We start from the raw sequence: 27569 nt of genomic DNA on the forward strand, positions 1-27569 counted from the left end.
GCTTCCTATATAAAATCATCACAATGCATTGTGAATCAACAGAGAGCTCCTTCATTATCAAATCTTCACATACGCAAAAAGAAATGAAATACAAAATGAAAATAATTATATGTGATATTATCAGCATCCCACTTATATATGTTGTGCTACTCTCTTTTTTGAAAGTGCGAATAGGATATCTTTCTTATTAAAAAAAACTGGTAAAAAGTTATTTGAAAATTGATAAAGATTTGTTAAGATATTTATGTTTAAAAGATGATAATGATATACAGACTAAGTGTCTTGGGCAACTAGTTCCAGATGACGGTTCCTTTGCAGTTTGTTATAGTTTCAGAGAGACGAAACATTCAAATCCACCATCTTAACCCATTGAACACTGAATTTTGTAATTCCCAGACTTTGTACAGGTATCATCCAGTATTAGTTGGCAAAGGGTTAATCTACCTTCACTAATAGCCATCAATGGACCAAGGAATGACAACATTATTTCATAAATTTCCTTCTAATTTCAAATTTATTTCATCTTCTATGATTTCATACATACAAATAAATATCAAGACAACTTTACAGGTGTATATATTTACAATTACATACAGTACTATTAAAAAGGCAAATAAAGAATCAGAATTTGCAATACAGAGGCAAATAAAAGGGAAAATTCAAATGTTACAATTACACAAAATCTTAACATTCATATGATGCTACTACACAAAATCACTGAGTTAATCAATTCAGATCCATAATTTCATCAATATATCCACACACAAAATTATTGTCATATTCTTAGAAATATAATTGTATTACAGATTTACAACAAATAAGATATAATAATCATAAATAGCATGAAGAGTTAAGATACAACCGCTCATCCTTCCTATTGATAGCTCAATAATTACAAAACGAAGTATTGGGGCAAATGAAGACAAGAAACAAGAGAGATATAAGTATGCAAAAAATCATAACTATAATGAAAAAAAAATTACACTAAAGAAAACAAATATTTCAGCAAATGTTTAAAACGATAAACAGGAAAATGATTTAACTTAGTGATATTCAAAGGGATTGAAATATAGCATGAAATGAACACAATTAAATACATCAAATTTCAGTGCTTATTTGCCTTTTACAATGATTCCTCTTTCAAGGAAAAAAAACAAAGGCATGAACTTAAGAGGGCTGTTTCATCAACTTTTGTCTGCAGACAACTGTCAACACCAACTAAATTTGAGATTTTTGACTGGCCAAATAAAACTAACCTTGTTACCATGGCAACAGTCAGAGAATGACTATTTGTTAGTACTGAAAAGTTTTATAGAATGGTGCCCTGACCTACCTTTTTCTCATTTGTTAAATAAATGAATAAGACATTTAACCAATTCTATTTAAAAATAGGTAATTGTCTGAAAATGAAAAAAAAAGAAGAGAATGATTCAAATCTGAAAATATTTACCAGACTGATAATACAATTTGCAAGGTATAGAGTAGCTGCAGACAGTATCACATGGAGTGCATACCAATGGGAATAATTGTGCATCAGACCATCACGCGATCGCAACGAAAATTGGCACGCGAGTTACCCATGGCATAATCTACATGTACAAAACTTTAGTGCGTATCAAAAAAAAGTTTACACTTAGAAAAAATCCTGTAAAATTATACATTTGTAATATCCTGAAGATTTTTCCACATTGTAACATTGGTACAGATCCATTTAAGCAAATGACGATATAACTGTCGAAAAATATTTCCGCTTGAGTGAACATCACTTACTTTTGAAAAGTTAGTGAAAAATGATTTGCGCAGAACTTTGAAATAGTTATGCGAATAAAAGTAGACCTTAATCATGAAGAACAAGTTGAATTTATCTATTAAAATTGATTTGAAGATATCTTTTACCTTTTAAAACTTTTTCCTTGCCCAAAACACTTCGAAGAGTGCATTGCGCCCCATCCCACTCCCCCACACACTGAGGCAATCGTGACGATATTTGCTTTACACTGAGCTGTGATTTACATGAAATGGCTTAGGCTTGATTTTCATTTTGTTAATCATTGTAAAGCTTGGAAAAGGTGTGGAAAAACAAGTATTGAATAAAAATGAAATGTAAACCCACTATAAATGATAAAAACTTAGTGAAAAAATGCTAGAGATGTCTGATATAAACTTTTGTTCAGATTTAGTTATGTCCTCAGATCCAGCTGGCACAAAAAGGGTAAAGGTTGTGCTTACTAAGTGTTGAAATTTCAATTTGGGTGGCAAAATTGTTACAAAATGCTTGAATGTATCCGTCTAATTTCTATTGACAAAAATTGCAAGGGAAATGTATGAGAAATGTTTCGCAGGGTAAATTTGATTTCGCCCTTTCTCCTTGACACTGCGTGAAAACGAGCATTTCTGCGCAAACAGATTTCTGCGAGCTTTACAAAAATGGACAGTGCTCACTCAAGTGTAATATTCTGTCAAAACTTTTACTTGCATTGGATAGATGAGACCCAAACCTAAGATTATATGTGAAAAAATTACCCACATGTTGTATATTTTTTAATTCCCAGGGCTTTTTCAAAGTGTAAACTTTTTTTTGATACGCACTGTATAAGATCAAATTTTGCGAAAAAATCTTATTGCTAATTAATCATGCTAATTTATGTGTAAAATCAAGTTTGCTATAGTTAACTAAATAATGCCCCTAAAATGCTAATTGTTAGTTCACAGACTCTTTATAAGAATCTGATCAAATGTCTTTTTAAAAATTCAACATCTAATTAATTTTAAGTATTGTTTTCTAAATTTCTTATGTATTTCTATGTTTCTTTTTTAATCCTTTTTTTCAATGGAAATTGTCAGGAAGTTTATATTGAACATAAACAAGTTGAAACTAATTGATTTTAATCAGTAAAAGGAAAAATAATGATGAATTTATGAATTTTTGCTTAAAAACATTATTTGCATTGGATTTGTACACGAATTCAGGTTTTTGAGCAATGTTGCGTAAGTTCAAAACCGCATACCTGGGGGTTGCAATTTTGGTTTCAAAGGTTGCACCAGACTTGAAAGTAAAAAGTCAGCGAGTGACCGCAATAAAAAATTTTGCAAGGCGGATTAATCGAGAAAAATGTTGAGGGGCATTCTATTATGGTTAATTTTGTGCACATAGCCACCTTGTTAGCTGCTCAAAGCACTCCTATAGCTGTGCTCACAGTTTTCCAAAGAATTACTCCCTACCGGTATGCATTTATAGGGACAGTGATTTTCCGTTCTACCGGTAAATAAAACAGAAATTCCGTATGGTTATTATACTTTTCATGTAAAAATTCATGGAATTCCCCTTTGCAAAACGGAATTCAGGCTTTTGCTGTTTACATTTTCAGTGACAAAACGGAATTTCCATTTTTAGATCAAGTTGAAACGGAATCACAGATTTTCAGAAACGGAAAAGACCATTTTTTTTAAATGGAAAAGCACTGTCACTACATTTACCTCACCTGGGTTGAGTGCAGCACATTTTGGATCGAATTCTTGCTGAAGGAAACTATTGTATGGTTGTGATTTGAACCCATGACCTTCTAATTCAAAGGCAAGAGTTAGAACCACCAGACCACACTAGTGCAGCTTCAGCTGTATCCTTATTATCCAAATATCGTGCAGTTCCAAGAAATATAAAGCAACAGTTAATCTCTTCTTCAATATTTTTTTTCCAGAAAATATAATGTATTGTTTAAATACCAGCATATTTACAATAAATACGTAGGATACCTTCAGTGTAAGCAGACAATTTCAAGGTGTAAGAACAAATATTTAAAAGATAACTAATATGGGAATACAAGAAAGACACACAATTCAACAATGGAAAAAAAGGCCAAAATGATAGGGGCAGAAAACACATACAAAAATGTCCAATAGCTATATGAATCAGCTACCCCTTCTGACGTGAAAGACATTGGTATTTTGAAGGTGCATGCATGCCTTCTAGATACAGTTTAAATTTAAGTGGTATAAGCAAGGAGTTTTAAGGCATGGAGAACCATCCAACACTTTCCCTTTAAAGCCACTTTGATGCCGCAATCTTAATCATATATTATACATGTCTTTTGTTGCATAATTCTTGCAGAATGTAGACAAAAGATTCCTGCCTAACTACAGACTTACAGGCGAATGAAAAAAGGAAACATGCTAATGTCATGATAATTACTTTATGCTGCCTCTGGTTGGATAATATGAGCTGACACATTGCTAACGTTTACGAGGACAGCAAAAATAAATGTTGCAGTATTTCTTGAAATATGACTGGCCGCAGTTCTGTAACATAGCATCACAAATTAATAAATTCCAACAAAACATAAAATTTTTATAGCGTGGGATTTTGTAAAATGTTGATTTTAAAAATGTCAAATTATTAGGTTTTATCACATTTTAAGTGTTATCTTTCAATATCTCACCCAATTTCAGGACATAATAAGATAAAAATGGAAATATCCAAGTTATCTATTTTCAACACAAATCACTTTTTAGGTTTCCCCTAAAACTGGCGGCATCACAGGTCGCCATCAAAGGCAACAGTGCACCTGTGTATTCTTTTGTACTTCTTTAGAAATTGAAAGTTATTTTCATATTCTTGTCCCTCCATACTTTTTACCTCCATGGTATAAGCAATTCAAACGTTTATTCTTTTTACCTCCATGGTATAAGCAATTCAAACGTTTATTCTTTTTACCTCCATGGTATAAGCAATTCAAACGTTTATTCTTTTTACCTCCATGGTATAAGCAATTCAAACGTTTATTATTTTTACCTCCATGGTATAAGCAATTCAAATGTTTATTCTTTTTACCTCTATGGTATAAGCAATTCAAACGTTTCATGCATCATTAGCGTTCATTGTCCATGAAATGCAATGCATACTTTTCTACTTGCAGGTCGACAACCTCAACCTGTATAGCAATCGCTGCAAGTAAGCATGGCAAAATGAAAGAAATACTGAACTGAAATAGGGATCCCAAGTGCAGGGATTAATATGAGTAGAACTAGCTGCAAGATCCCTGGAAAACTTCAGTCTTGAATGGTTTGTAAACTCTTAGAATAGAGAGAAATCTGGTGACTTATACAGGGTGTTAAGAACACAGCGTAGACCTATCTCCAAGGCTTAACATGCAGGAGTGACATCACAAGACAAGTGCAAAGAATGGAAACCAGTCTAATTGATGCAGAGTAATCATCGCAGGAGCATGCACCATTATCTTCTTGAACGCTAGAACATAATCATGCCTTACTAAGGTTCTGCATGTCTTGGAGGACTGTTCCTCTGAATTTTCGTTCCAAGTTCTTCATGTAAGCTAGGTGATCTCCAACATGGAATCCTTCCAGGCTGTTCTCCTGTATCAAAGGGAAATACAAAAAGGAAATAGTGAGACTACATTAGAATAATAAGGACAATATTCTACTTCTATATAGTTAAATTCAAGGAGAACCTATGAAATAGAAATGTTTGTGCCTTAACTGTCTTACATTTTACATCATGGTCATAACACAGGGCATAAAATTCTAAGTGAATTATCACTTCTTCAAACCATTCATAAGATATGAAATAGCCGCAGGCTCCGTTGCCATGTTACTATGGTAATAATAAACATTATTTTGTGTTTAAGGAACTTCTAAATTCCATTTTTAAGTTACTATATACAACTTTGACTAGTAAATAATTAAATACATATTTTAGTCCAGGTGAAAGACAATAGGCTCTGATAGCCATGAAATTAAATTAAATCATGAAAATATAAGTGAGCAGCCCAGTCATAGACCTCCTCGCATGACTAACACCAAAATTAAAAGGAAAGTTGAGAGAAAGACAGATAGAGAGGGGGAGAGTACAATATTCGCTCATCAAACAACTTTCATTACCCCCCAACACGACTTCCAGTCTTACTCTGAATTCTTTGAAATTTACTGGAATAATCTTGTTATTTGCTATGTTTTTGCTGTTTTGCTATTTTTCATGTTCAACTGTTTCTTTATTCAAATGTAATCTTAAAATGATTATTAGCACTTATGATACCAAACCTATCCTCTGATATTCAGGTTTGTTAATAAATGTCGCTTGAGAAAATTGATGTTTGGGTGTGCTTGTGTGTGATTATGCTACTGTGTGTGTGTGTACATTCTGTTTTTTTTCTTCTTTGTAAATGAAATATGTTGTATATTTTGGTAGCCTTTTTCAAGTGCTTTTTTTTTCCTCCTTTGCTTGTAATAATACTCATTCATATATATATATATATATATATATATACGAATGTGCAATTAAACGTTTTCAATAGTCAAGAATAAAGGATCAGTACTGGGGGGGGGGGCGGCAAATGAGAGAGAGGCAAATTTCAATACAGATCCCTACCTTGAGGTAGATCTGCAGCTGTTGCTGTTGCGTGTGGTGTAGAATGGTAGGTTGCATGTGGCGAAGGATGGCCACACATAGGTAGACCTGATAGTCGCAGCCAATCAACACACACAGGCACACGTAGAGGCAGATATCGGGCCAGTTCAGGTAATTCCAGAAGCACTGACTCAACCAGTGCTGACAAATCTATTGGTTTGGTTGAGATAAAGAACATAATTTAATTTGTCTTCATTATCATCCATATCATCCTTCCTCAACAGCATCATCATCAACAATATTGTTGTCGTCATCAGTTTTGTCATCATAATCATCATCATCATCACTATCAACATCACCATCATCATCATCATCACCATCATCATCCCTATCATCATCATCATCATCAACATAATCATCACCATCACCATCTGTATCATCATCATCATCATCATCATCACCATCACCATCATCATCATCATCTTATCAATATTTTCATTATCATCACTATCGTCAACATCATCCTTCCTCAACAGCATCATCATCAACACTATTGTTGTCATCAGTTTTGTCACCATAATCATCATCCCTATCATCATCATCATCATCATCATCATCATCATCATCATCACCATCATCATCACCATCATCCCTATCATCATCATCATCACCACCACCATCACCATCGTCATCTTCATAATGAACATCATCATCAAGCAAGATGTTTACCTGTGATGGTGTATACCCTGAGAGTCTGAAGGCAGAGTAGAGCTGTGGTAGTTCAGTCTGGAGGATCAGCTCTATCAAGTAACATGTTGTAGAAAACACTGGTCTGATCCCACTCATAGCCAACTCTACAGGAAGTTGAACCTATATATGCAAACAAGGTCATGAGGTCATGTTGGTCAGATGTTGGAGTGACGCTACATCAAAAGCATTTTTGCTTTTATGGGCATTCAATTTTCCTTTTTGCAAGAACCATTGTTATGAAAAATCAAATTTGTTTAATTGGATTTAATGCATTGTTATATTGATATGTACCGGTATATTCAATTTTGCATATTTTAAAGGAATTAAATGATCAATCAATCAATCAATCAACCAACCAACCAACCAACCAAACAATCAATCATCAATAAATCAATCAATCTCAAATTTTGCCACCTTCAAGGTGGAGAAGACTATTTTATTTGTTGTTCCCAAACAGTTACAAGGGAGTAAGCAACAAATGTGCTGTCAAATTCAATTTGGCTATCTGTAGTCGAACATTTAGATTAAACTTGAGTTCAGAAAACAGAATATGATTGCATTGATCAATGTGTATTAGCAATTGTAAAAGTAAGACCCACGTTCAAGCATTATGTTACAGGAGCCATGACTATCTACATTTGATTTTATTACAAATACAAACAGTTGTTATGCTATCTCTTGGGTGAAATTGACCCAAGTAACTCTTAACTTTGCCTTTCTCATTCATCCCCTTTTTCCAAAAGCTTACCGATGCATGGAGTCGAGGCATCCAAATGTATGCAGAGACAAGAAGAGAAGCCATCTTCTGGACCACTGACCACGCCCGATCTTTGTCACCCCCGTACAGGAGAAAGATGGTGCAAATGAACCAATCATGACCAGGGTAATCCCCTTGTAGACCACCTAGGAATGACAGGAATTACTGCTAAGGAAACCTAGTCTTAAATGTATGCACATCCACTCAATGTTAGAGAGATATATATATCAAGTCAGCAAGGCTTCGTCTTTCAAATCAGTCACAACTATGGACAGCCAGGCACCCCAACATCTAGAATGCAAACATCCATTCAAAGTGTATAGAAATGAATTCATCAGTGTCTTGACGATGCAGTGTGCTCCAGTTTGTTTCCAAAACGGGATGGTGCATAAATTTTCTGTATGAAGAATTATAACATTGGATTTCCACAGTTGAGGTTGATCAGGGTTCCGTAACACAAAGAATAGTGATTGATCGTACGATTGATTTTCATGATTGATTGTGCATTGTGGTCAATGCAACCAATCGTAACGATATGATGCTACGATGATTGCTAAGCTTTGTGTTACGGGTCCCAGATCAATCACAACTCATTGTAAGATGGCTCAGCACATGGAATGACATCATAAATCAACTTTCAACCACACTTTAAATGTATCTTTGTCACCCTAATACAGGAGATATATGGAGTAAAGTAACAAATAATAATAATAAAGGAATTCCCATTTCAGGCCACCTAGGGGTAACCAACATAATAGCTCCTGTTAATGAAAAAACAAAACAGGGTCAAATGACATTAGTGTCCACTCAAAGTTAGAAAATTTAGAATGGAAAATTAATTCACAGAAAAAGAAATTCAAAGTCAAAGCACCACCCCCTGCAATCTGAAATTGCATTCAGTAAATTAATTAACAATACCATATAATATTACAGAATATAGGAGGGGTTTTAACCCACGAGGGGAAACTAGTGCTACATGACTTTGCAAAGGATACACATCTCTGATGCCATGCTTCTTTGTTGACTGTGCAGAAAATGTTTTGATTTCTTGAGGAGAAAAGTCAAATCATCCATTGCTTCACCAGGACTGAGTAGCACCTTCAGTTGTTGACCATACCTAATTCATAATATAAACAGCAACAGAGAAAATAGTGACATAGAGGTCAAGTCTACCCAAATAAATAGTTTATTTGAATAAATAGAGAAAAAATCATTGGAGCATAACACAAAAGAAAATTCCATCTTAATCAGAATTAAGAAAGTTATAGCAATTTCTACGTTGGCTAATTTGCAGAAAGCTGTGATATCCATTTAACCATCACAAAACGGTTGTTCATGCCAACAAAAAGAATAAACAGAGCATTTATTTATGAGATTGCTCTTCAGGGGGATTTGGGACATGATGACATACCGGTACACCTGGGTCCTGTTGTATAAAAGTTACTATAATCACAACTAAACCGTCCAATGCTAGCTACCAAGAGGAACAATGCTCTAATAACCAATTAAAACCAAGGATTCTTATGCAAGCAATCATTTGATGGAAAATGTACCATAATGGTAATGTTCCTTAATCAGGACCCTGGACCAGATTTGGTGTGGAGAAGGGTTCACTGAGTAGATTAGTTTATCAATAAAAATCAATCAGCAAGCGGCAAGGCCAAATTGCGATGTATTTACAATGTAATAATGGTACAAAAATTGTTCAATCAGAAACACAGATAATTATATAATATTGACTGGCTTTGAGGGAGATACCATATATATTTTTTTTTCCTGAAGTAGTGTCCAATTTTAAAGTGAAAATTAAACATTCTAAAACTTAAAAATTAGATGAACCATCAAGGCATCACACTCATGCAACTTTCTTCCCACTACCGATCACAACAAGACTCAAAACAGGCTGAAACAATTAGTTACAAAAACTCAATAACTTGCTCCTCCAATCACATCACCAAATCAGTAATCTGACACTCCATATAATTATAACAATTTTACTATTTTGTGGTTATTTTGGTGGAAAAATTATTATTCATGTGAGATTGTTCACTCTGATTTGGAGTTTGATCGGGTGCACAGCAGCCAAACCTTGTCTCTGCAAGGCTTTCATTGGTGCTTGTCCATGAAGTTCTGAGATGTTATGTTTTCAAAAAATACAGAGAAGAGATTTGGGCAATAAATAGTGATTAGCGTTTTATAATCAACAACATTTTGGCCAAATCGTGTTACCATGACATTATCAACGAAATCATAAAACCGTTCTCGGCTACTCAATGCTTTTTCCAATATCGCGTAATTTTGATATCGAGATAATGCCATCACTAATACTTACCTGACAGCCATCCTGATGCCGAGCTCTTGGAGACTAGAAAGCTTCTGGTTCTTGATAGAACTGTCCTTGATGGCACCCTGTCGGGTCGGGATGATCTGAAACTCTGGTAACTCGGATTGGACGTTGACTACCTGCTCTAAAAGGTCAGCCAAGGCTGGATGAAAACAAAGTTTAAAAAGAAATACTGGTGTAAATCCATCTTATCTTCTTTCTGTTTGGTTTCATCCCTCATGGTCTAATCCAAGTTTGTCTAATACCAATTTGGTCTAATTTCCACTTGGTCTAACGGCCTATTAGCCCATAGATTTCCATAATATTAACTATAATGGAAGAGTTATGATTATCATAAGACTATATGAAACAGAACCCTGTTGGGGAAATGGAAGCAATTAACTATCCATATATTCTACAAACAACTGTTCTTCAACAATGTAACTTTCCCCATCTCACTAACATTGTAGAAGGTCATGTTTAATATTCTACAATAAACAAAAATTACTATCAAGAGCTTGAGAAATTGAGATCAGCCTAAAATTTCAAAAACAGTATTACTAATATTCTGTCCTTTTATAGCACAAAACATAAAATTAACCATATCCCTATGCACTTTTGTATTTGAAATTAAGAAATGAAATTGGGAAGTGTAGGTCAAAGGTCAATATGTCAACCAGTCAGTCTCAAGAAATGAAGTTACTACCAGACAGAGCTTAAATATGGGCTCGACAGTTCTGCCAAACATAATTAGATGATTTTTTTTTTTAATCCAATCATAATCTATTCAATAATTGCAAGATTTTTAATTTATAGGTGATCTAAGACCTCTCTCTCCTCAAATCTAAGGAAGTCAATCTTTCTAGTTTATCACCTAAATCACTCTTAAATCATATTGATTATGGCTGATCGTATCAATCATAACTCTTTGTAAAACAGGGCCCTGTTCTTTAATTGTTCCTTACTTTTAGAGTTGAGGGCATCATGCTTATCTATGAGCACAGTGAGGAAGCCTTCTCTGCAGTTCGTCAACCAGTCAATGGTGTTATTTACGTTGGACAAGGCTCGGCATAAGTCATTGTCTAGTGAGAGAATAAAACATAATAGAACTATCAGTTACAAAATGACAATAAACAACAAAGCGCCTACGAAAGAACTACGGCAGTTGTGGCAGGTCTGATTGGAGTGATATTTTGCTTTCCGCCCACTCCTGACACCTGAGGAACAAACATTACACTTTCTCATTTATTTTGTTTTGTTTCACTTTCATCCACACAGGAATAAAATAATGAACAAGGTAGCAAACAACGATACCTTGCTTTTGCACTGATTGTCTGGAGACAGTAGGGATATACTCCTTGGGTACCGGGAAGCTCGTCACGATCGGCCAAGGGAAGGGTTCTTCCTGATCATCTGAAAGGCTCCTGGGTGGTAGGATGCGTTCCCTGGGACCACCAATCACGTAGGACCGGACCAGAATGTGGGTCCGTTCTATGGATAGTGCATCCACCATGACATCGCTTCAGAGGGTAACAACAGAAAACACTGATTTAATCTAGTTAGGAGTTAGGAATGTTATACCCAAGATGGTATTCTCAAAAGTTGATAAATAAATGATCCGAGTTTTCACTCTAAACTACAAATAACTGGGCAATTTTACGTTTGATTTTGAAAATGGTCTGAAAGATGATTCAGCCCCCCTTAGATCTCAGCTATTGATTGCATGATCGCAATGAAAAATTTGACACAAATGTTGCCTGTGATACAATCTCCCAGGCAAAATCATTATCTTTTTAAACAAAGACCTGTTGTTTTCCAAACTGTACTAATTCATATGTGACATCTGATTGTTGGCTCTCAATTTCAAAATGACGATACACATGCTAAATACTCTTCATGATATTTTGAGCTATTTTCAAATCAAAATATGAAGAGTCATGACTAACTTGTTGAGAAATTTACCTTACCTAATGCAGCTCTGACAGATAATACATAAAAAATGGTTGAAACATAATATACCATTCTGCAATTCTAAAAAAATGCAAATCAATAGCATATGCAATAAGTTTTCAAAAGATAGAAATTCTAACCTTGCGCTACTATATAACACAACAAGAATTTAATAACACAAGAAATGACTTGAGCTGAAGAATTTTTGAAATTTTGGACAGGCCGCAGATGACAGAAAAGAAACACTGAACATGGAGGCCATGTCATGGCACAAGCTCATCTGCCCATTCGGGCCAAATGAATGAAAAGAAGACAAAAAAAGCCTTCTTACCCCTTTTCCATACAATTGTTCATCTGTGCTTCTAGAAGTCTATCCCAAATCCTATATTGAGTCTCTAACAGTAGAAAGGTATCCAAACATGAGACTAACACACTCAGTAATCTATAAGAGGAAAAAAAACACCTTTATATTTGAATATATTTTAACCATGATTGCACACACAACAAGAAGACCCATCAGTTACATAAGCACACGTTATGCAATTGTGATGTCAAATGCATGGATTGATCTCGCAAGCCCTGTCAACAACATGATTTCAACATCATGTACATGTATTTATTGATTTATTAATGTTTTATTGAACAAAAATCGATAAAAGAACAGTGGAGGGTAGTCCGGCTCAGTTAAAAAACTGTTTTACAACGGAGCCCTCCACGAAATAAAAGAAACAAACATGATAAATGAAAAGCAGAAAACATACATAGTAAATGGATAAATAACAGAAGATAAATATAATGAAATAGATAACATAACACAAATCGTAATCAAAATAAAAATTGAAAACATAAACAAAAACACAAATATAGACAAAATAATAATTAAGTGTGGCTGCACGTGGTATATCCAACCCCCCCTCCCTCCCTCCCACACTAGGCCAGGTTGTAAAGTTAGAGCATGTTAATAAAAGTTTCGCAAAGTTTTTTGAAGTTATTTAGAGACTTAGAGTTCTGTACGGACAATGGTAATTTATTATTTGCAGTGAATGAAAATGATCTTTTTTTGTATCCAGAGACTAACACACTCAGTAATCTTTAAGAGGATGGTAATTTCAGATGAAGAGATCAAGGTCAACAGGATTACCTCACCTCGTAACATGATGATGATGATGTATTAATCAATGTGTTTCTACTTCAAAGTTATAAACCCTCATTACAATTTTCCTGGGATCTCACTGGTAGTTCTACCAATTATCCTCATCTTTCAATTCCTTGAGGTTTATCGGTTAAATATTTCTTTGATTTTTTTCAATTCATGCTCAAGGTGGATGGTAAGGCCTACAGGGGTAAATTTTTGACGCAGAAGGAAATATAGGCATCTATGAAAAAAAGTGGTTCATGTATTACGAACACACAAAGATTGCAAGATTCTCCAGGCAATGACCGCATTTTAACAGTAGCTTCTAAACAAATATGCACATTCATAAAAGTTGCAGTAATCTATTACCCTTTCAAATGACACCAAATATACAGTTGAGGCCAAAAGTTTACATACACCCATGGAATTCAGTGAAATTTTGTTCGCTTGCCAAATATAGTAAAATTTACTACATCTTCAGAAATATAAATACTACCATGACGAATTTGGTATCATATGAAAGAGCGTATAATGCTTTATATGATTGGGATGCCATTGGGATCAAAGAATATTTAAGGTGGAATTTTCTTTCAAGAAAAAAAGTAATATTCGTGCGAAATGTATTCTATTGTTAGTTATTATTATTTTCAAACATCGTTTCATATAAATATCAAATCTATGATTTATACATTTTCTCAATCATATGTCACCACTGAAAAAAAAGTGTAATCTGAAATGTTTGTGTTAAGAAGCAGCAGAAATATGAAATGTTTTTGTCAAGTAATTTGTCTAAAATATGAAGATTTTTTGGGGAAAATGACACCTAAATATTTTTCAGCTCCTGGTGACAAAGCAATGTGATGAAGGGGCATGACATTCTCATTTGTTTGATATCAAATTTGTCATGATAGCACAAATATTGTACAAAATACAGTAAATTTGATGAAGTTTGGCAAGTGTCAGCTTTTCTTTGAATTTCCTGGGTGTATGTAAACTTCTGGCCTCAACTGTACCTATTATCATTTCATGCATGAAATCTACTGTGTAATATACAGACATGAGCTTCTCTAGAATGATCAATAATTAATAACTGACTTTTTATATTTTGGTTCTCATTTGATTGTAGGATAGCCATTGCCATTTTTCTTTTTGTTGTTGTTGTTACTGGTAATAATCACACACAGGATCTGAAGTTTTGTACGGTATTAGCATACAATGACTAATAGATAATAAGACTACTAGATTTATCTTCTAAATACAGATGCAAATTCACCTAGATAAATTACTGTTACCGGTACATCTAATGAAAGGCAAGCTGGAAATATTGCAAGTAGAGATCATATAATCTGTTCACTTTTGTAAACAAACTATTGTAACATACATGTACAATGGTAATAAAAAGATTTGTAAAATGCCTATCCACTTGTAAATTGTAGAATTTCAAATACATAAGATATACCTAGCGAATGTGCCACTTTTATCCTTATGTTGTGGAAATAAAATTATACAATCAATTTATAATAATTGTAACATTTCAAATATATGATACATACACAGTAAATGTGTCTCTTTCATTCTTTAGTAAGTAGTGAAGATAAAATTAGTGTAGTAGGTTGCATGGTACACCAAGTATCTTTCTTGGGCAAGTGTTGGTCCTGAAAAGGACCACCCAAACTCGATGTTTCTACAAGTGTGTTCTTGTCGTCTTCAGGAGAAGACGAGAAGACAACAACAATTGTACAAATACAAAATTTGCAAATGATCTCAAAAACTTTGAGCTACAAATATCTGATGGTACACTTGTTACTGTGGACTTGTCCTTTATTATAGGAAACTTCAGGTACAATGTAATGTCTATACTGTATGCTTACCTAAGACCAAATATGTTGCTTTCTTCAACATTAAAGAGTGAGTGCTCCTTTGCTTCAGAGTCTACTAAGATCAACCGATCAATCACATCCTGAAATGAAATTTAAAAAGCTGTGATCATATACTACTTTGTAACTATATTCTACCACAATGACAGTTTGTATCTCATCTGGTTTCAGTCCTCAATCCAGTTTCTTTATTTCTTTCTTCTTATTTCTTCATTCCCTCCTATCTTTATTTCCTTCCGTCCTTTCCTTCCATCCCTTCTCCCCCCTCCCTTCCTCCCTTACCTTCTCTTCAGTAATTTCACGCATTGTCTATTTCGTGCATTTGAATTGGATAATGGCCTCGTGGAGTTCAATAATGCAACAATGTTGCACTCTTTTTCCATTGATACGGTTACTGTAGAAAACATTAGATAAGTAATACGTCCTGTATGCTAAAAATATTGCATGCCGGCAAGCAAACATCTGGAAGGATAATTAATAGGTTTTATTGTATAAAAAAATTGGCTTGTATGTGTTATAATTCATTATATCTTACAGGAATAGTTTCAGGCATCTCTCTGAAGGAATAGGAGTCTTTGTTCTTCAGTGGTTGTTTGGAGAGGACTTCATAGACAGCTGGGAATGCTGACAGCAGATTCACCATGTTTAGAAAGTACTGGAAGGAAAATGTGAAATATACAAGAGACATCGTTGATCAGCAAGGACCTCATAGATGACAAGTGCATCAAAATGATGTGACCCCATTTTATTTGTGACCTGCCAACTTAAATCCAACAGTGAGTTGCCCCAAAATTTTGAGATTTTTATCAAGTTTGAAAAACCATATCAGTGATCAGCAACCCACGCAACTTCTATCAGAAGTCCTCCTTCCCAGTCTAAATCAGATTATGGAATTCCTTGCCACATGAACTAGCCAATGTCACATCTGTCAGCCTCTTCAAGCAAGAGGAACAGAGCATCCCGCTTCGCTAAGAGAGGAGCATGGCTTTTATGTGCACTTACTTACTTTGTAAATCTCTTTAAATGGCACTGTATGTAGTGTACTCCACACCAGACCTGCCAATTATAGTACAATAATACACCAGCCAATGGACTGTACTCTATCAGAATCAGAAGAAAAAAAAATTCCCACAAAATACAAAGAGCTTCAAAGAATTCAATTAAAATTAATACGGATAAAACAAAGATTGAAGTTTGGGGTTCACTTAAGCACAAGTTGTGTACAATCTGCAATCTCAGTGAAACTAGAAAGCTAAGGTGAGCACATCCGTCTGTAATGAAGAAGATGGAGGTCAAGCAAGAAAAGTGAAAGGTGGTGTTTACAAGGACTGCAGAAGGGTAAGATAGAATATGTCACTGTGACCTTGACCTTCTGACCTCAAAATCAAAAGAATTGCTGTGATCTATGCTAGTATCATACACAACAAATTATGAGAGCCTAGGTTAAGTTCAACTAAATTTATTGCCTTAACAAGGAGTTCAGAAGGGTAAGATGAAAACATGTTTTTACCTCAAAATCAAAAGGCTTCTTGGGATCCATACTAGTATCATACACAACAAATTATATGAGCCTAGGTTAAAGATAAATTCCAGTTTTGGTAACGATCTCAAAATGACTTTTTACACAATCTAATATAATGACCACCAAAGTGTCTGTTTGTATGAATAAAAAATATGTGCCAAAGGATTCTGGAAGAAATTGTGTAACTGCTGAGAAATAAGCAAAATAAGCGCGGATTCGGTCACTTCCGTTGGGTCTTTATTCCAGCAGAAATAATACACTGTCCCACGTGTGCCTATCTGTGTTGGTGATCTTCAGTGTGAACATTTTTTAGCGTAGATTTCAAGATTTCACAAAGTTCAGTTTATGTAACTGTACCAGATCTAGATCCTCGATGATATACTGACAATTAAGCCTGGTTTTACAGACTTTCTCATGAAATCAGTGTTTACTGCAACTACTGGCATTTCTCTTTAAGTTAAACTGAAGTTATCGCATTTACAAGGACAGCATAAGGGTAATATGAAAATATGTCACTGTAACCTTGACCTTTGGACCTCAAAATCAACAGGCTTTCTGGGATCCATTCTAGTATCATACACCCCAAATTATATGAGCCTAGTTATCGCGTTTACAAGGACTGCAGAAGGGTAAGATCTTCAGCTTTATCATAATTCAAAAATCAATTGGGCTCAAACAGATAGTAGTGTAAAAACAACAACTTTTGTTGCATAAAAATAACAATTTTGTTTCATGTTTTTCGATCAAAAGTTTCACCTATATTACAAAATCTTTTTAAATATGCAGACACATGACCTGAAAGAATGATTTTTCTTCTTTATAATGATACCAAAAACATGAAATTTGTTCAGGATTTAGAGCAGCAACGGCCGAATAAAAAGATATATTTTCATCCGCAACAAGCTCATTAACAATGCACAGACCCTCTAGTCATGAATATCACTTGGATAAAAGAAGCTACTTTTTGAGTACCTGCCAACTGACTGCTAACCATGCATATTGGATAGAATGCAGTCTCAAATTAAAAGAGAGGCATCGCTCATTAGTGTCAAATTTGAAGAAAAAACCCTGAAAATGCAATATCTATCCCAGAAAATGGATTTCTTCATCTTTAAGGGACTCGCTGTACACTATGAAGATATTCGATATGTACCTTTCATCCCATCAGAAGAAAATGTTTCTCATGTCAACAAAGTTCATTTATCTCATTTAAAGACAAAGGCGAACACTACAAACAAACAAAAAGAAATACAGCAGTTAGATTCATCTTATATTTAATATTGTTCATATGAATGAAACAAGTGGAATGCCTCTGGCAGTCTTGCCTGCATTACGTGATTAGATATAGCTGCAGTGCTGACGTTGAAAACAACTATTGAATAATTATTCACAAAATAAAACATAAGATAATGTCCATTGACCAAAATAGCCTTTGACCTTGATCAGGTGACCTAAGACCTGTGCAAAACAATAATTCATACTTCATTACCCTTATGTCTATGTTTCAGGAAATAGATCCATTAACTTTATGATGCCAATTCAACAAATATCCCTAACATGGCCAAAGTTCATTGACCTTTTAAATGATTTTTGATCTTGGTCATGTGACCTGAAACATGCACAGGATGTTCTTGGATAAATGGTTTCTCTTATGTCCAAGTTTCATGAACTAGATCCATAAAATTTCAAAATTATGATAATACCAACATGGTAAAATGTCATTGACCCTAAATGACCTTTGACCTTGGTCATGTGACCAACTCAATCAGGATGTTCAGTGATACTTGATTACCCTAATGTCCAAGTTTCATGAACTGGGTCCATATACGGGCTATGTTATGATGACATTTCAAAAACTTGACCTTGGTTAAGATTTCAATGTTCACGCCGTCGCCATGGGAAAAGCGGCCCCTATAGTCTCGCTCTGCTATTCAGGCGAGACAAAACACCCAGGATGGGAAAAAAATCACAATCATGCAGACACTTTCAAGAAATCTCTTACTGAAAAATCATAATTTGTTAAATCTTTTCGGAAGAGATCAATAGAACATGTTAGTGCATGGGAGGAAATTATGATGGTGCTTCCTGTCACTTTATATTCCATTTTTTAGCATTAAATACTTATTTTTGGGTGAGATTTTTTTCTAGGCCACTTTATACATTGCTTTCTTGAAGCAATAGTAAATAATAATTTTTGGGTGCAACTTTTTTTCTGGGCTTAAATTTTGTATATAATATCAAAGACACAGGTCACAAGTGGGACCTTGCAGCTCAGATTTATATAAGTAAATATGCCTTTCACTGACCTTATGTGATATCCTGTCCATAGGTTGGGTAGGGTAAGGAGCTGGTCTTTGGACCGATGGATGGTCATCCTTTCCACACTCTAAAACTGACCACATCTCAGTGACCAAAGCCTTGATGAAACCTAGCAACAAAATAAATACAGATTTCTTGTTTATTTAATTCAATAATTGAAAACACACCAATATCCCATCAAAATATGGTGCAGCAAAGCTCAGCAAAGGGAGCCATTTAAAAAACAAGACCTGTGGTTTGTGGACCACGAGTCTCGCCTGACTTTGCAATCATGAAACATGAAAAATAATATTTGGAACCATAGATGGCCTTTGACCCCCATTGTCCTCTGAAGACATTTCGTAATACCCAGGGATTTTGTACCGAGCTCGGACAAGATTGATGCAGAAATAAAGAAGCATGTTGAACAAAAATTTCAGTGGAATTGGATATCATGTGACTTATCCAGCCAATCAGAGACATGTACCCTGCAAGGCACCATGCATAATGCACGTTGACAGAGAATACCGTATATGGCCTGCTTTTGCAAACTTTGCTCATTCTCTTGAAAACTTTAAGCAAATTGATTACTCCTATCACTACATCTTTTTGACCCCATCATCCTCATGAGCACACAACACATGTATGTGGTATTACCCAAGGACTATAATTTGTACAAAGTGAGATCACAACTGATGCAGAAATAAAGATATGAGAACAAGTCGAACAAAAATTATAACTAGCATCTTGCAACAAAATTTAACATAATTTTTAATTTCAGCCCAGTGGACACTGAAGTGAATTAGATTTGTGACATGAAATGAGGAAACAGAATTGAAATTAATGAAGAAATGACAGAGAAAAAGCAAATTTTTGTCATTTATGCATAAATATCATATAAATTAGCATAAATATTTTTCTAGTAGATATTGACCAAAATCGGTCAACAAATTAATAAGCATTTATTGAGTTTTGAAAAATATGCATGAATTAGCATATTTAATGAATTTCAATATCCTGTGTAGAAGTTCTGTCTCCCCATCTAGAGCTACATGTATCATATAAAGCAAACAAAATTGAAATTGATTAACAAATGAAGGAGAAATGGCATTTTTTGTGATTTATGAATAAATTTTGCATAAATTAGCATAAATAATTTTCTAATCAAAATTACAAAATTCTGTGTGGAAGTTGGGTGACCCTCAAGTAGCTCTACCAGATGGATGAAAAAAAAATCACAATTGGTCAACAAATAAAGAAAACGCATTTTAAGTGAATTTTGAAAAAATATGCATGAATTAATTTCGCATAAATTAGCATTAAAAAATTTTCCAATCAAAATTTTACAATTCTATGAAGAAGTTTGGTGAACCTCATCAAGCTCTACCAGATGGAAGCAAAAAAAAAAAATCAGTCAATACATTAAGCATTTGTTGTGAATTTTGAAAAATGCCCATAAATTAGCATATTTAATGAGTTTCAAAATTCTGTGTAGAAGTTTTGAATCCCCCACCTAGTGTTATTATATAAAGCAAACAGAATTGAAATCGGACTTGAAATGACGTAGGAGAAGTATTTGAAATAGTGGACGGATGACGGACACCACGCCACGGCACAAGCTCATCTGGCCCTTCGGGCCGGATGACCTAAAAAGGATGGACATGCCCTCTTGTCAGATCTTTTGACCCCATCATCCTCATGAGGACATACCGGTACGTGGTATTACACAAGGATCATTTGCATACAGTAGATGCAGACATAAAGAAATGAGAGCAAGTCAGATAAAAAAGCCAACATTTCTGTAAAAGACCAACAGACGGACAGGAAAAGTGATTACAAGGTCTCTGCCTAACTTCATTCAGGCAAAAAAGGGTATACTTTTTGCACCAACATCACGTGTTAGGGTCTGATTTACCCTATTTTGCAAGCACAGACTCATATATTAGATACTTTAACCAATTATACCACATCTATATTTAAAGACTAGATGCCAAATTGTATATATGTGTTACATAAGCCACAGTAAATTGTCTCACTACTTCAGACTCCGCAATATGCACTGATCTAATCGCTGGGCTAGTTTGCCTCAGTAAAACTCGGAACGATATACAATTTACATACCGGTAATTCATTTTAATAAGAAATAACAACCAACCAAACTAAAGATAATGGGAGGATCAAACCAGAATGTAAGAACCCAATTCATAAAATAAACTAATAAGGGATAAGGAAATGAAGATTATAAAGATGTCTAGGGATCGAGGCGCGATAGCTCAGTCGGTAGAGCGGGGGTTTCGGATTCTGGTGACCCGGGTTCGATTCTCAAGTGGTGCGCTAGTGCCCTTTGGTAAGGCATTTATCCTCATTACCAGCTCCCTCGGAGAGGACCTTAAGCCGTCGGTCCCCTGGTTGCTTGCTCACAGACATGCTTTCTTAGCAGTCAGGTAAAAACCTCGGTATAACCTCTAGGTGATTATGTAATACTGGGAATAGAAACTGAGGAATCAGGTGAGGAATGGAATGAGTGAAACACCTGAATAGAAAAGGAATTAAGATGACAAATGAGAATCAGAGTAAAGGAATTCAATATGACAAAGGATGAATTGCAACGAGATATCACTAAACTCATATAACCTAAGTACAGACCGCATAGGCAGTTCTGAAAAGAAATGCAAATGAACTAGATGGAAGAGACATATGTAAAACAGCTCAAGAAAACACAAGTTAAAGGAGAATGAAACTCCTGGAGCAAGTTAGCTTTTGTGAAAGCAGAAAAATCAAAGAATAAGATCAACAAAATTGAGTAAAATAGGACTAGCAATAAAAGAGTTATGAGCATTTGAATGTCGAGATCACTAATGCTATGGAGATCCTCCCATTGGCAATGCGACCAAGATCTGTGATGTCACACACGTACAACTCTCCCATTTGGACACTGAAAATATACCCCAAAACATCTCTTTTTGCTCATTCTAATCATATGACAAACGATTCATCAATGATATAATGTTGTGAAACCTCTGTACTTGTCATCTAATAAAGAGAACACCTCACCTTGTGATAGACTCTATAAAAGTGAGAATATAAGTGAAATAAGTACTAAAGTAATGAGGGAGTTGTACGTGTGTGATATCACAGATCTTGGTCGCATTGCCGATGGGAGGATCTACATGGCACTAGTGATCTCAATATTCAAATGCTCATAACTTTCTTATTATTCATTCATTCTTCCTCAAACTTTCAACAATATGTTTCTTTGATTTTTCTCTTTGATATGGATTCAGCTGGTTTCAAGGGTTTCATTCTCCTTTAAAGGAAACAAAATGGGAAAATGACAAAATGACTATCCTACAATGGTTTAGGCCAGTGGCGGACCGTGACCTGGAGGAGACAAAGAATTGGGGGGCACATCATTGTTCACAAACAATTCAGTGCCCCTCCAATCATTGTCTCCTCCGAGTCACGGTCTGCCACTGGTTTGAGCAATGTTAGATTACGATTTTGGTACGAATAAATAAAAACAATTCTGTTGTTGACACAACAAACAAAACAAATATGGCTTAAGTTTTGTTGGAAATGTAAGAAGATTTAAAAAAGAAATAATATACTACGCTTTTTAACATCAATAACAAAATTAATATATGACCATAAATCCCTTAACACTATTTTGTTTAAATGAAATTCATAGCCTCTAAATAACAGAGTGTCAGAGGCAAATAGGGTTTGACTAACAGGTGCAGTCAGGAATTCCTAGGGCATCCAGGTCACATCCCTTTGTGCAGGTTGTTCGGCTAAGTGGCATTGAGATATAGTGAATTCATGTAGAGGAGAGGTGTTTGTGAGTGTATGTGGTGAGAAGCTTGAGCAAGGTGTGTAAGGAGCGAGAGAGGCACGCCCAAGTTCCACCATTGCTTCTAGCCATGAAAGCCTGTCATTTTGGACTTGAAATTTGTTTTCTGCCATGCAATCCTACAATTATATGGCATTATATGGCCTCATTTTAGCAAGTTTTGACCTGTGGCTGGATTGTATGGGCAGGCAAATTCTCTGATTGGATCTGGGCAGTTTCATCCTGTGAGGAAATGTAAGTAAAGCAATTCGTGCATTTTATTTATCTCAACCACTAGCGTACCTACGGGGGGGGGGGGCACTCTGCCCCCCCTGACGAGATTTTGAAGACCGTTTTTTTTATTTTTTTTTTTGCTTGTCAAATTTTTTCTGTTACGAAAATCTTTATTTTGTATTGATGACCCTTTTTTTTTTTTTTTTTTTTTTTTTTTTGCTTGTCAAATTTTTGGGCGGCCAATTTTGCCCCCCCTGTGGAAAATCCTAGGTACGCCACTGATCTCAAACATAATGTAATCGAAATTATCAATAACAAGTGGAATGCCTCTGGCCGTCTCACCTGCATCAGGCGATTCAATATAGCAGCAGTGCTGATTTTGAAAACTACTATAACTCGCACAAGATGTTCAGTGATACTTGGTTACTCTTATTTCCACGTTTTATGAACTAGACCAATACACTTATAGAGATATGATGGCAATTCAACAAATACCCCCAACGTGGCCAAAGTTCTTTGACCTTACATGACCTTTGACCTTGATCATGTGACCTGAAACTCGCACAGGATGTTCAGTGATACTTGATTACTATTATGTCCAAGTTTTATGAACTAGACCAACACACTTTCAAATTTATGGCTGTAATTCAAAAAATACCCCAATTTGGCCAAAGTTCATTGACCCTAAATGACCTTTGACCTTGATCATGTGACCTGAAACTTGCACAGGATGTTCAGTAATACTTGATTACTATTATGTCCAAGTTTCATGAATCAGATCCATAAACTTTCAAAGTTATGATGGTAATTCAACAGATACCCCCAATTCGGCCAAAGTTCATTGACCCTAAATGACCTTTGACCTTGGTCATGTGACGTGAAACTCATGCAGGATGTTCGGTGATACTTGATTAACCTTATGTATAAGTTTCATGAACTAGGTCCATATATTTTCTAAGTTATGATGACATTTCAAAAACTTAACCTTAGGTTAAGATTTTGATGTTGATTCCCCCAACATGGTCTAAGTTCATTGACCCTAAATGACCTTTGACCTTGGTCATGTGACATGAAACTCAGGCAGGATGTTTAGTAATACTTGATTAACCTTATGGCCAAGTTTCATGAACTAGGTCCATATACTTTCTAAGTTATGCTGTCATTTCAAAAACTTAACCTCAGGTTAAGATTTGGTGTTGACGCCGCCGCCGTCGCCGTCGCCGCCGCCGTCGGAAAAGCGGCGCCTATAGTCTCACTCTGCTATGCAGGTGAGACAAAAATGAGCTTCAGTGCAGCCGGTATATATAAAATGCAAAATACATGGAGTAACGAAGATATTGTAAATATTGGGCATTACTGAGTAATATCATTTCTCCTGAGTAATTTAAATCGCAGGTGAAATCAGGTTTAAGTAAAACTTTAGAGCAATGTATAAGCCAGTTTTATTGATTTATGTTAGTCTTTTAAGTTTAATTAATAGTGATCAAAACCAGAAAGCATTCTTAATGAGAGTGGGGCATTAGGACTGGGTAGTTGATGTAACACTATATATTTTTAAGGTAACTCCTTGGGCGGATGTCCGATAGAGCTACCCTACCGGGTGAGAGAAGTAGGCCCTTTGGTTTTTGATGTCGGTCGTCGTTAGAACTGACACGATTAGCAGCATGGAGCAATGATAAGGAACACGATGACACAGAGGATCGAGGAAGAAGGAAAACATTTCTAGAAATATTGGTGTATTATATAGGGTAAAAACATTTGTTAATGATAGGATATTATTGATGATATACAATACTCTTGTCCTGCCACATATTTCATATTGCAATGTTCTTTGGGCTACATCTAAAGTGTCAACTACCAATATATTTCTCCTAAAAGAAAGCAGTTCGCATATGTACTGGGTCTGGTTACAGAGACCATACAAATCCCTTATTTGTAAAGCTGAAGTGTTTGAAGGTAGAAGATATACATTTTTTGCAAACTGCCTTATTTATGTTCCGTTTTAATGCCAATATGCTGCCTGACTCATTTTCGTCAAAGTTTCAGCCTAACAGCACTGTCCATTCATATAGCACAAGACAGTCATCGAACATACATTTGGTTAATCCTCGCACCGCATTAGCTCATACATGTAAATCAATCAAACACCGTGGTTCAGATGTTTGGAATTCTCACATAATAACTCACATAATATTCGAAATTTGAAAACCTCACATTCTTTTAAATTGGCTGTAAAGCACAATCTCCTTTCAAAATTACAGAATGTGTAAACTGCTAGTAACGTATACATGTAAGTAATTAAGTCTTCTTTCTTTCTCTTATTCGTAACTGAAGATTAAGAATTTAACTTTGTTGAATTACTCTACCATATATTCATAACGATTTGAAACTTAATTGTTATATCTCAGCAATCTATCACTTTTACATTCTTCTCTTTCTTTCCTCTCTTCCTTATTCTTTCATTTTTATTTTGTTTTCTTGGATGCAAAACCAGTTTAAAGGTGCTTCAACCAATCAAGCTTTTAGCTTATGTTGCAACACCTTTGTATGTTCATTATTTACTTGTGTTTTCATACATATATTTATATATTATCTGTGTATTCTTTTACATTGTATATTGTGAACATGCATGAATAAATTAATAAATAAATAAAACTTCACCTTTGACCTTCTGACCTCAAATTCAATAGGCTTCCAGGGATCCATGCTTGTGTCATACACACCAAATTATATGAGCCTACATGTAGGTTAAGTTAAACATAAGTTATCGGGTTTAAAGGGAATAAGATGAAAACATGTCACTGTGACCTTGACCTTTGACCTAAAAATCAATAGGCTTCCTAAGATCCATGCTAGTATTATACACATCAAATTATACAGGCCTGTGCTAAGTTAAACTAAAGTCACCACGTTTACAAGGACTGCAGAAGGGTAAGATGAAAATATGTCTCTCTGTGACCTTGACCTTTTGACCTAAAATTTGATAGGCTTCCTGGGATCCATGCTTATATCATACACACCAAATTATATGAGCCTAGAATAAGTCAAACTGAAGTTATCGCGTTTACAAGGACTGCAAAAGGGTGATGACCCATTTCATAACCCCAAACCCCCATCACATTGTTTTCAAAATTGAAACAAAAATAATTTTTCAGAGGGAAAAATACAAATTTCAGTAAAAAACTTAAACAAGTGGAACGCTTCTAGCAGTCTCACATTTTTAATCAATAATATTTACATGTATTAGTTATCATTTTCTATTCCATCATTGTGTAAAGCGCTGTGAAACAATGATATATTGTAAGAGCGCTATATAAATGAACATATTATTATTATTATTATGAGATTTGATAAAGCAGCAGTGCTGACTTGGAATGAATAATCACAAAACGAAATATTCATGATAATAAAATACCATGTCCAGTGACCTAAAATTACTTTTGACCACGATCATGTGCAAAACAATCATTCAATTGTGTCTATGTTTCATGAACTAGATCCATAAACTTTTTAAGTTATGATGCCAATTTAACAAATACCCCCTAACATGGCCAAAGTTCATTGACCTTAAATGACCTTTGATCTAGGTTATGTGACCTGAAACATGCTCAGGATATTCACGGATACATGGTTGCTCAATAAGTTATGATGACTGTCACATTGAAAATACATTTTATTTTATTTATTTGTCTTTTTTTTTTAGCAAAACTATTTAACCTTATCTTGTACTCGAGCAAGGTTGCATAGAGACAGGAATTTGGTGTATGAAAGTCAGACAAGTTTGAATTGGATTTATAAATGTTATTTACAAGTAAGAGAATGGCACAAATTTGACGTGAGTTTTATTGGAGTATATCCATGTGACATTTTCTGGGGGCTTGTCCGGGGTCCAACTTGTGCCGTTCGCAGTCACATGGGTAATGTGTTCGTTGGAATATTATATTTTTGAATTTTTGGAATATTGAAACATTGTTTATCTGATATCATCTAGACGAAGTAGAATTTTTCAATTAGAATAGGATAGATTTTTTTTTTCAAAATGGATTATGCTAGTTTAATTGCAGCTGGTGAAAAGTTTGGGTTTACTGGCGAAGACCTCAGAAATTTTGTTTCGGAAGAACAGAAAAAGCAAAGGGAAGAGAAGAGAATTCAGTTGTTAGAATTAAGGAGACAGGAAAAAGAAACAGCAGAAATACAGTTAGAGATAGAACGCCAAAGAAATGCAAAAAGTGAATCAAGTTCTGATGGTATTAGAGCTAGGTCTCCAAAGTTACCTCGATTTTACGAAGACAAAGATAACATTGATGCTTACTTACAACGATTTGAACGTTATGCCCAAAGCCAAAGTTGGCCAACCACAGATTGGGCAATGAATCTTAGTGCTTTACTCACAGGAAAAGCCCTTGATGTACACGCTAGATTGACCAGTGATGAAGCAAAAGATTACAGGACATTGAAGACAGCCCTCCTGAAGGCCTTCCAGCTTACAGCAGAAGGAATCCGTTCGAAGTTTTATTCAGGTAAACCAGCCAA

At 35.1% G+C, this 27569-nt stretch overlaps 1 protein-coding gene across 5 annotated transcripts; it reads right to left on the reverse strand.

The window, feature by feature from the left end:
* Positions 1–495: 495 nt before the first annotated feature.
* On the reverse strand, positions 496–25720 carry LOC129253752 (protein broad-minded-like). Of its 5 annotated transcripts, none has more exons than XM_054892176.2 (13): positions 25698–25720; positions 18982–19103; positions 15689–15808; positions 15148–15236; positions 12473–12583; positions 11506–11711; positions 11157–11273; positions 10201–10354; positions 8864–8985; positions 7860–8014; positions 7091–7231; positions 6383–6571; positions 496–5370 (listed from the first exon to the last, which is right to left on the reverse strand). In XM_054892176.2, exons 2-13 carry the CDS (start codon positions 19075–19077, stop codon positions 5257–5259), a joined length of 1614 nt encoding a protein of 537 aa, XP_054748151.1. In that variant the 5' UTR covers positions 19078–19103; positions 25698–25720; the 3' UTR covers positions 496–5256. The 5 variants fall into 5 exon arrangements, 4 of the variants coding, with proteins under 4 accessions (XP_054748151.1, XP_063951550.1, XP_063951551.1 ...); XM_064095480.1 differs by lacking the exon at positions 25698–25720 and adding an exon at positions 22706–22790; XR_010292710.1 differs by lacking the exons at positions 18982–19103; positions 25698–25720 and adding an exon at positions 16156–16235 and having other exon boundaries at positions 2829–4633; positions 4829–5370.
* Between the last annotated feature and the right edge of the window lie 1849 nt (positions 25721–27569).

The sequence above is a fragment of the Lytechinus pictus genome, chromosome 2 (assembly GCF_037042905.1).
Source record: "Lytechinus pictus isolate F3 Inbred chromosome 2, Lp3.0, whole genome shotgun sequence".
Lineage (NCBI taxonomy): Eukaryota > Metazoa > Echinodermata > Echinoidea > Temnopleuroida > Toxopneustidae > Lytechinus > Lytechinus pictus.

Excerpts from the sequence above, each read along its gene's own strand:
- LOC129253752 (XM_064095480.1), bottom strand. The coding sequence starts at position 22,775 with ATGCCACTTAGCCGAACAACCTGCACAAAGGGATGTGACCTGGATGCC. Across the intron at positions 8,986-10,200 it reads GGCATCAGGATGGCTGTCAG|GTATGGTCAACAACTGAAGG; the intron begins GTAAGTATTAGT and ends ATTATGAATTAG. Across the intron at positions 5,371-6,382 it reads AGCTGCAGATCTACCTCAAG|GAGAACAGCCTGGAAGGATT; the intron begins GTAGGGATCTGT and ends CCTTTGATACAG.